This window comes from Salminus brasiliensis, chromosome 18 (assembly GCF_030463535.1).
Source record: "Salminus brasiliensis chromosome 18, fSalBra1.hap2, whole genome shotgun sequence".
NCBI lineage: Eukaryota > Metazoa > Chordata > Actinopteri > Characiformes > Bryconidae > Salminus > Salminus brasiliensis.
Genome location: NC_132895.1, coordinates 25202370 through 25213215, shown reverse-complemented (window position 1 = coordinate 25213215; position 10846 = coordinate 25202370). Strand labels below are relative to the sequence as shown.

Genomic DNA, 10846 nt, shown 5'->3' with positions numbered 1-10846 from the left:
GCCATAAATGTAAATGTAAGTGCCTGTGGAAAGCCAGCAGCATCTCCTCTGACCCTACACATCCCAGCCGTTTCCTGTTCCGGACCGTCATCTGGAAAGAGGCACCAAAACATCGGAGCGAGAAGCACCAGACCCAGGAATAGCTTTTGCCGGTCGCACCAGCAGTACCCACAATAACAGAACATCAAAATCCTTAACCTCTCAACTTATCAAGTAAACAATATGTCCTGACTTGAACAGTACAACTGTTTGTGCATCATTAGTTTGGTTGCGATGTTTATAGTTAGAAGTTTTACTGTTGCCTAGTAAAGAAAACGCAAACATCTTGATCTTGATTCATCTTATGATTTAATATTCTAAAGAATATTAAGGCTCCAATATTAAAAAAAAAAAAAAAAAAAGTAAAAAGACCAACTTTGATGCCAAAAAACACAATTAAGTTAGTAAGCTAAAGTACAAAATATAATTTGTTTGTTTGTTTTTTTTTTACATAAAAATTATACCTTATCAACTGTCAATTATTTACAATGTTAATACACTTCAGCAGAACACAAAGCTCAACTGAGAGAATGCATCATAAATAAGAGCGGTTTACATATGAACATCAATGTTGATTCACATTAATTGTCTTTTTTTTTTCTTTTTTTTTTACATACCTGCTGATAAAAAAGGGAGGAAGAGGAAATCTGAAAAGTATCTTTCGCAATTGTTCCTTAAATACGAAAGAGTGCAAATTCAGAAAACCTAAAATCAGTCTTTGTTTCCATGATTAACATTTTTTTTGTTGATGATGTTGCAGTAGTAGTTCTAAACATATCGCAAAGGAAGATGGAATAATTGGGAAGGGGGGACGTTCCAAGGCCCCAGGGCCTGCATGGAAGCAGACGGCACTTTCTGTAGTGTCCTAGAACCACGTTGACAAGGGCAAACAGCAAGTGCTCACATTTATAAATGTTCTTTGGGAAGGGAAGGGGGGAGGAGAAATCCCCCGAAAAAGCTCAGATTGTGAGAGAAGCAGCAACATCTTGGTCCCACTGTTTTCATTTCATTTGCTTCTTCTTGAAATCAACGTTTGAGGATGCTTTATGTGGTGGCAGTGCATTTTAGGAGGCATGGAGAGCATAATGATGCTCTGTAGAGAACGCTACAGTAGTCGAGCTTTCTCACCATCAGTCTCTCTCTCTCACACACACACACACACACACACAGACACACAGACACACAGACACACAGACACACACACAGATACACACACAGATACACACATTAACACAGCACAAACACTCATCTGTCCTCTGGATTTGGGATCCATGACCATTCTAAACCTTGCGTTTCTTCCTCCTTTAGTCTCCTTTAGGCTCATTGCAGTAGCTTGCCACGTTCCAGTCCACAGCTACACAAATTCCACATAGTTCTCTGGTATTAACCCAGTTCGTCCATCCAAGGTGCCCTCCAGCCAGCCTGGTTCCCTTGATGGATGAACTAAAGCAGGGATTAAAGTAAAGAAGACAACAGTTAGAGGCAAACAGAATAAACTGTTACACACTACCCTGTTTTATTTAAGGTCCAGTCAAAACGGTCAACAAGTTCTTCGCTTTTTTGTAGATGTTTCTGAGGAGATTAATAGGAGTTTCCAAAACTGGAGTAAAAACTATTAAATGATACAGAGAACATGGAATCTCTAACTTTTCAGAGACCAGACCTTAACACCACATAGAAGCTGTGACTTGAATGACGGGGCTCTTATGAACAATACTGTAACACGTCATTAGGAACTAATTACAGTGCTTGATACTCTCTCTCTCGCAAAGCTGATCGTTTTTAGAAAAGACTAAATACGATGTCTACATCACTGGTCAGGCGGCCATTGAGAATGATCATGTGTCCTAAGGTGACCTACATGGTCACATACAGACACAGTGATCTCACAGATCAGCACGTGTGGAATAAACATCGCACTACCACTACCTCCACTACCACTTGGCCAGAGATCAGCTGGCTCTGATGTCCTCTTAAGTCAGCAGTTGGAGAGAAATTCGAAAATCTCACAATGGACTTCCTCACTGAACTGCCTGGAATACAATGCATTGACCTTCACTGTGTGACTACAAAGCTCTGGAAATTTGTCTACTGGCTCTATTTGGGCACTATGTTCATTTGAGACAGTTCTATTTTTTCACTAAATGAAAACAACTAACTGTACATAGTATAGAGTAGTATCTCTAAAAAGTTTTCTATTTCAATATAAAGAATCAATCTTTAACATTTGAAACTGTACCGTTTCCTTTGATGACTAATCCCGTTCTGTGAGATATGGCAGATTACAGCGGCGCATAACTGATGTTCTGGAACATTATGTGGGTACTAATAGCTCACCAAGGGGCAGACCTAGTCATGTTTTGTGTCCGCACAAAGCCTGGAATCTGGATAAAAAAAAATGCTTGATTGTCAATTTACTAAATCGATGCAACGGCTCTTTAGTGGTCACAAGAAGATCAAAGGGGTGGTCACTGCAAATTCCCTCTCAGTGCACATCATACCAGGAGATTATTCTGATCAAGTCTGTGTAAATCCATTATTTTGGTGCGAACATGGCGTTCTTGTGGACACCTTAATATGATAAACTGGCATAATCTTGATTTTACACTCCTCAAAGTGTCTTAAGGACACGTTTTACCAGTATGACTATTTCAGAGTTCTTTAAGGTAAAGCTGAGCCTTGCGCACACTGTTCTGGCTTCTGTTGCAGAAAGATCACAGCTGTATTTTGATGCACTGCATGTAGCTAACAGCAGACACCCGCCAGGGGTTCAAAATCATACAGTTCCTAAACGAGGAGGAAATAGTGCAGGGTGAAACTAGGGTTAGACCATATAATGGTAATACTGTATACCATGGTATTTAAACATTCGACATATCTGATGTGTCCAAGTGAAATTTCTGTTGTGTCTATCTAGTACACAGCCAAAACAGCTCCTTCATTCATGTGCGTTTAAGATGGTGGCCGCTGTGGGATCTTACTGATTGCTCCAACATGCTGGATGTTACATAACTTCCTCCTTCTAAACAGTGACAAAACAGAGGTTCTCCTTTTGGGTCCAAAAACCTCAAAAAATAAACCATCAGACAATATTAAATCTGGCTGATTTCTGCTCTTCCTGGTTCAGCAGCTAAGAATCTTAGCAACTCTTTCAGTAAATCTCCTTTTATTTCCAGTACGAGCAATACCTGAACTAAAGGAGGAAAGAAAACTATAGTTGCACTTCATATAAGAGACCGTTACTTTCCTCACTGCAGACACCTGCCTAATCATGTCAAATACCATCTTCTTTACAAGCCAGTGTCCTTAAATACACCTACTTACCTTTCAGTGTCCACCTACAGTTATGGGCAAAAATATTGGCACTCTGCATTTCTTTCAGACCACTGTTACAATTCCAAATGCTCTGGTATTCAGATGTTTGTTTTGTTTGCATTGAAACACAAAAAACAGATTTTTCTCTTCCGTCCACATCCAGGGAGGTCAGCTTTAGTGCCATGGGCCATAAACTTCACAATATTGCGGACATACGAAAAGACTCAACTCAAGAGTCAACTTTTCTTCATTTAAACTGGCTGAATGTGTGATTTCTACATTGCCTGCACCGGATACTGTTGCCATACATTTATTTACGTTGATATTTTTTACAGTTTTGAGAAGGTGCCAGTGATTTTGTCCAGTCCATTTCTGGAGTTCTGTGTGGAAAGATACCATATTTGACTTTTTCCTCTGTTTTTTTGTGCTGTTTTAATGCAAACAAATGAAATACATCATAAAACAAAAAATAAAATAGCAAAACGTCTGTAGCTGCTACAAATTCCTGCAAGAAGTGGTGCATTTTCAGAAAGGGGTGCAGGAAGGTGCCTCAGCCAGCTTCCACACATCTTGGCAGATGACATGGAGGAGAGGGTCTTGTTAAAGATCTATAGACCTAAGTTTAATTCTAGAAATGAAGTCATGGAGCCTGGGGTTTTAAGCAAGAGGCAAAATGGCAGCCCCGCCTTTCAGGGGCACTCACCGTTCTCGAATATAGTTCCAGCGATGAAGGACAGCTCTGAGTCATGTTCAGCTTTGCAGGCGTACAGCGCGCGAGCCTTTCGTGGAGGGGGGCTGGGTACACAGAGAAAAAGCCAGATCATGTGTGGAGTCGAGTCTTAAATCCGGAGCACTTGACGAAAGCACTCGCTGTCCTCTGGCAGGAGCGCCTATTTCTTAGCATGTGGAAACTATCATGACGTTTTTCCATAATAGCAGGCCTGAGACACACAGAGCTCATCCAAACCACTGAATTTAAGAAAAGCATCTAAATCGCCACAAACTGCTTAAAGGCTACAATAGTTAGGGAATCACTAAATGAGGCAAAGTGGGTTTGTACTAGTTAGGTTTTGCCTGTTAACCTTCCTGCAAACATGACTACTATTTAGTGAATTAATTGAATACCATGTACCACCAGTAAGACTGCAAATATTACAATTTGTAGACAAAACTAACAGATATATTATTTACATAATATCTGTAAATATAAATATTTTTTTTTAAATCTGTGAAGAAAAACTAACCCATTCAATAAACTTGACTGAATAGGGAATACGGACATCTCACTGTTTCTCTTTAGTAGTAACTAAGTTAAAATCTCCATGTGGAGGCTGTACTTTAGCCTGGCCAGCGATCACTGCAGCATTGTTCACTGGCTACAAAATGGAGCTGTATTACAGCCGGAGCTGGAGATTAAAATAAGCCATCTGTGTCACATTCAGGACAACTTTTTCAATCAATAACACTTCTGACAAAGGAAGTTATGTTTATGTAACCACACGGGGTGTTTCTTACCATGGCATGCAAAAGTGGTCTAAATTTCTGCTACTATGTTAAATTGTTGACCTGATTTTCAAAGGCTATAAAAGTCACACTCTACGTTTCAGTGGCCCTTTGTAGATGCTTAATAAACTCTTAAGAGAGTACCATCAACACCGCAAACCCTGACCCTACTTCCTTTAATACCTTGCCCAACACCTAACCCTAGCCCTGGCTTTAACCCCAATCCTGACTCTAATCCTAACATTTAGCCAAACCCTAATCCTAACCCTCATCCTGGCCCCTGAACCTCTAATCCTAACCCTTCTCCTGGCCCCTGAACCTCTAATCCTAACACTCATCCTGGCCCTAACATTAACCCTAATCCAAAACCTAATTCTAAAACCTTAATACTAATATTTAAACAAATCCTCATCCTAACCCTCATCCTAACTACCACTAACCTTAACCCTAATCCAAAACCTAATTCTAAGACCAATTCTGGCCCTAATCCTAACATTAAATCAAACCTTCATCCTAACCCTCATCCTGCCCCCTGAACCTCTAATCGTAACCCTCATCCTGGCCCTACACCCTGACCTTAACCCTAAACGAAAACCTAATTCTAAAACCAATTTTAGCCTTAATACTATTAAAACAAATCCTCACCCTAACCCTCATTCTTGCTGCTGAACCTCTAACCCTAACCCTCATCTTGGCAATTACCTTAACCATAATGGCCCTAATCCTAACATTAAACCAAACGCTAATCCTAACTCTCATTCTGGCCCATGAACCTATAACCCTAACCCCTGAACCTCTAATTATAACCCTCATCTTGACCCCTTAATTGCTAATAAGAATTCAGTGGTGAGGATGCAGGAATGGATTTGTTCTGATCACCCTCTTGAAGATCATGTTTGTGCAGGTATTTGCTGCACAGTAGAATAGTGCATCACCACTCCAGAGGCTGACATTTCTGAATGTCTTTTGTAGCCAAACAGGGGTTTTCATTTGCTTCCAGCAATCGTGTGAGCAGTTCTCTTATGAAAGATTTTTTGGTCATCCAGACTTCAACTTGACCTCTACTGTTTCTTTTAGAATTGCCATTCCTCAAAGGGTAAGTAAGGGTCTAGTGAAACGGCAGTCATATTTGTAGGCCTCTAAGGGTAAACCCACACAGGCAGGTCAGTGCAGTAGGAGTGAGACAGTGAGCAAGGTTAAACTGCCACTACAAAGCACCGGCGGGAAACCAAAACATGAGACAGCCTCAGCAACACACACCTGAGCGGGGAAGATTCACTGGAGGTGCAGGAGGCCGGCTGGGGACTGGAGGGGGCGGAGAACATCGGCCAGGAGGGGGAGCGTGGTGAGGTGGGACTGGGAGAAGCTGGGCTGTGATTCATACACACGCATACAGACACACAGACACACACAACACTGAGTGACTAGTGCACGTACAAACGGACAAAGCTGCTGTGAGTGAGGTTTTACTAAGCTTCGCTTTTACACTCACTGGCCACTTTATCAGAAACCTCTAACTTGTGCAAAAAAGTGGCCAGTGAGTGGAAGTAGAAGGTAGGTGTTTCTAATAAAGTGGCCAGTGAGTGGAAGTAGAAGGTAGGTGTTTCTAATGAAGTGGATGGTGATCCTACATCGCTAAAGAAAAGTACATGCAGCATGCACTCTGAAAGTGAAGATGCTTTAGGGCCTTGTGGTTTTAGGGTTAGTATGTGTGAACATGAGTAATGCATGCATGCATACTAGTTTATAGCAGAGTAACAATCTATTAAATAATTACCAACATAATAGTATAATTTCAGCTCCAGTCAAACTCACTGTATATTCTATATTAAGTTATTTTTTTATTTAATCAAATTAAAGAAAAAGTTACTAAACTAAACTGAACTAAGTTCGGCTCCTGGAAATCATGAGAACTTGAGAACTCCAACTTCACATCTAAATGTGAAAACATGGTGAACCCTTGCTTCAGTGTTCTTCATTCGTTTGATAAGCAGTTTAAATGCGTGACAGACCATTACAGGCAGGATATTAAACATGTGCCCTCAGGCTGTGCTACAATCTGTACACAATCTTACCTTGTTGAAATACTGCCACGACCCTTGGGATTTTGACTGCAATAGGAAACAAAGGGTTTGTTAAAGAATCAAAGAGCTGTTCTTTATTTATCACACAATGTGTAACTGCAATATGTGTAATTAAAACGAGAATGAAAACAGTCTTATGTCTAAAACAGATTCAGAAAGACAGGAACCCTATGAATAATGGTGTTATTGAAATGAAAATCTGTAATCCATAAGAATCACCCCACATGCTTCCCAGTGTGCAAGGGATGCATGTGAACCGCAGATTAACCACCAAAGTTTAACCAGAACAGTGTGGAATCAAGTTTTACCGCTACTGTTACTTTTCACAGGAATAATTCCCTCAATCTGGATGCAGAATTGCAGTGAAAACAGACTGAGCAGATGTTCATTGAATGAATGGATTTGACAGTAATACATGGTCATCAGTCTTATTTAACTGCTTTAAATATTTAAATACGCTGCTTTTAAATGTTTAAATGTATATTTTATACCCGAACACTACTAAGAATGGCCTGAGAGCCGCTATGACCACACAGTATCCTTAATGGCTGCATATATATGAAGGCACATGATGTCCTACCACCAAAACGTTTAAGGTTTCTACTTTGTAATTCTCTAATTAATAAAATAAAGCTCCAATGAATTTTTTTTTTGGTTTAAACACATTTAAACATCTTAACATTTAGTCTGTGTTTTAACAATATTAAGAGATTATAAATAAAAGAAATGCAATTGTCTTGTGAGGAAAAGTTAGATTACTCGTATATTTATTACTACTTAACTGCCTATAATTAGATTAGTTATATTCTCTCGCCATCTCTCAATATTGTTAAACTGAAGATCCCATGTTTACATATGTCATATACAATCACCTTTCTGAAGCTTTCCAAGTCTCTACTGTGGTGTACTCTACTCAGCAGTCAGTTAACACAGTGACAAACACCCATTCCAAAGGTTGTGGACACGATGCAAACAGACAGAAATGACAATCATTGTTAAATCCCGCTGTCTCTCTCTCTCTCACTGCAGCTCCACAGAAATAATGTGAACAAAGAGTCTTTTCTAGCTCTATAATTAACTCTATTCACTTACTACTAAGAAACCTTCATCACCACTGTTTGATGCCATGGAATAGCGGTGTGGTTTCTCAGTTCCTGAATGTGACATCAAGCTTCTATTTAAAATGCAAAAGGCCTATGAAATAGACTGCATCCAATTCACATATTACGCAGAATTTACACACGTGAACAGATGGGCTGTTCTTTAATTATGCCAAGTAGAGACGTTTACATCAGCAGCGGCAACTACCACATCTTTCCACAAGATCAAATGAAGTCCATGCGTATGCTACGGTACTCCTTAGAATTTGTGCCTAAGGTTGCATCGCATGCAATCAAATCTACTCCGGGAAGCAATGATCATACGCTCCGCGGTTGTCATGGGAACAACCCGTCCTCACGTGCTGAACTGAAGCAACGTGTAATTCACGGTTCTGCTCTGCCAGTTTAATAATAAGTGTTACATTTGTGTTATTACTTAACATTTTCGATTCCAAGCAAGCTGATGCATAGAAAAATTCCTAACTCTAAGTGCTTGTTCCAGTTTTAGTCTAAATTACTCCATAATTATTATTCACACACAGCCATTGAAAAAGAGCACTGCTGAAACTACACATTAACGGTCACCCACTTTTCTCGTAGCATCACTTTGACCTAACAACTTGGTATCTACTTACACTCACCTCCTGCCCCCTGCAGCTTTCCCTAGCAGATGCACTCTCACTCTGGACTCTGCTTTGGCTGCGGTAACTGTATTAATCGCATGTTTTCTCAGGTATTGAATCAGCTGCATGGCTGAATTATAGCCAGCTGGACCAAGGCAGGCGTTTTGGAGATGTCTGTACAGAGCCCTGTCAGGCTTAAAACAGACAACGTCATTAATCTCTGTCCTCAGGCCGTTCTGTGGCTCACCCTCATTCTAGGCGGCTGAAGCTAAACTGCCCTATGCTGCCCAACAGTGAGCAGAGCCTCTGGAATTAAGCCTCAGTCATTGCCAATGTTGTTTTTCCACAAGTGTTTAAAAGGCTTTTTAATATTCGGAAATGTATTAATATGTGGTGTGCTTTTATGAGGCTGTGTTTGTGGGTGGAGATCAATGCAAGCGGGACACTCGTTTGAAGAGAAAAGGTAATGAGCTTAGCAGCTGCCGAGCTTTTCATAAAAAACAAAAACAAGAAGAATTGAACTAAACCAGTCGGTGTTGCACTCGAACACAAGGTGCCCTAGAATGAAAAACTGCATTTCAACCAGTCAAAGTCAAAGCTGCGACAATGAAAAAGGTAATGGCCACTTTGGAAGAATGAGGTTTTTGACACTTGCAGACAGTTTAAGACGATCTTTCCCCAGAACGCACATTACCATCAGCCTCTAGCTTGTGCCAGTATCCGCAGTACAGTAGAATGATTCAGTGAGGTAGGAAGCTAAAACCGGAGAAGCTAGTGGTTAACCCTAGCTAACAGCTAACCCTAGTTCACAAGGGTGCCGCATGGAGAACCATGGCATTTAGCAGAGTGGCTTACAAAAGTGCTTAACCATTCACTCAGAATATCCAAAGCTAGTGTCAATAGACCCTGAATACAATACAAGCTCTGACCCTACCAGAAAGAAGGCAACAATTTGCAAGCAATACACAACTCCTTCAACCTGAATGTAGAGATTACTAAACTGGGCAAAACCTGTGGAGAAGAGCAAGACAAATAATGAACAGATATTAGACTTTGCTTTGCTAAGCGCTCTCAAAAGAGTAGGCAAGTGATTCTGGTGTTCGGACAGAGAATAATCTGGCTGCCTGTCTTTCATGCGTCCTGAGAGATGTAGTGGTGAAGCCGAGGTGCACTAGAAGCACGAGAAGGCTATTGGTATGGATAAGGTTATGAGAAGCCACGCCTACGGCTAGGAAAAGAGGCCCCTGGGAAAGAAAGCAGCGAGTACTGGCTAACAGCTAAACCCTAGCCAATCAAGTCATATCGTAGCAACACTATTTGGTAAGACTTGGGAATAATAATTACAACAACAACAAAAAGACAGTGTTCTTATTACAGAAAGAGGTAACCAAAATCACATATGTACTATTCATACATCAAAGAACAACATAAAATATTCAATGACTGCATCTATGGCACCCTTAAAGCTGGACCTTCTCTACTTTCTGACAGCAGTGAGTTGGTTCTCCTCCATTTTGTTCATAAGAGCTGACTCATAGAAGCTTAGCTTTATTTTCACTAGTATCACATTAAAACATCCAGATCTATATGGCCACTTCACATCCACATTGACATCTACTTGTTTATGACTGACTGGTTTAATTACACATCCAAACGCATTTAACAAAAAAACATTCTGTGGTCAAATGTGGCAAAATCGCCATGAGTTCATTGCCTGTACACCATCATTATGAGCAGCATGAACGTCCGTTAAGAGTCAGATATTAATCAGGCTGATTATACAGACAGTAGAGCGCTGACATGCACTAATCAAAAGCCTGTTCGGATGTTGAATTCCCTAGTTTGGTGTGAACCGTTGTAAAAACGTGTTGCCACAAGCAGTGAAGTCAACCAGGTTTGACTGAGACACGCAAGTATTTGTAGGCCCAACAAGCCGTTGTTTGGTGTTTCCCCACCACTGGGAATACAAATCAGTCCAAGACAAGTGCTGCTAACTCTGTTCTCCACCCTTGTTCCTTCTGAAGGAGCTTTATCATCATAAAATCATTCCTCTCTAAACCAGTGTTTTTGTTTATGCAAAGTTTACATTGCAAAGGTTCAGCTACTGTCAGCCCCAGCACACCTGATCCAGCTCACCAGCTAATCATCAAGCCTCATGAGGTAAACTGAGCATTTCTTGGGA

General features: G+C 40.6%; 1 protein-coding gene across 4 annotated transcripts in view; it reads right to left on the bottom strand.

Annotated features, from left to right (window-relative positions):
* Positions 1 to 378: 378 nt before the first annotated feature.
* The window catches only part of LOC140538902 (rho GTPase-activating protein 26-like), a 119084-nt gene continuing 108616 nt past the window's right edge, over positions 379 to 10846 (bottom strand). For 3 of the 4 annotated variants that reach the window (XM_072661439.1, XM_072661441.1, XM_072661443.1), the window contains exons 21-24: positions 6933 to 6968; positions 6118 to 6228; positions 4058 to 4149; positions 379 to 1482 (exon numbers count right to left, since the gene is read on the bottom strand). In XM_072661439.1, the coding sequence (XP_072517540.1) occupies positions 1394 to 1482; positions 4058 to 4149; positions 6118 to 6228; positions 6933 to 6968 (328 nt within the window). In that variant the 3' untranslated portion in view covers positions 379 to 1393. The remainder of the gene's footprint in view (positions 1483 to 4057; positions 4150 to 6117; positions 6229 to 6932; positions 6969 to 10846) is intronic. The other variant, XM_072661442.1, reaches the window with a different exon arrangement.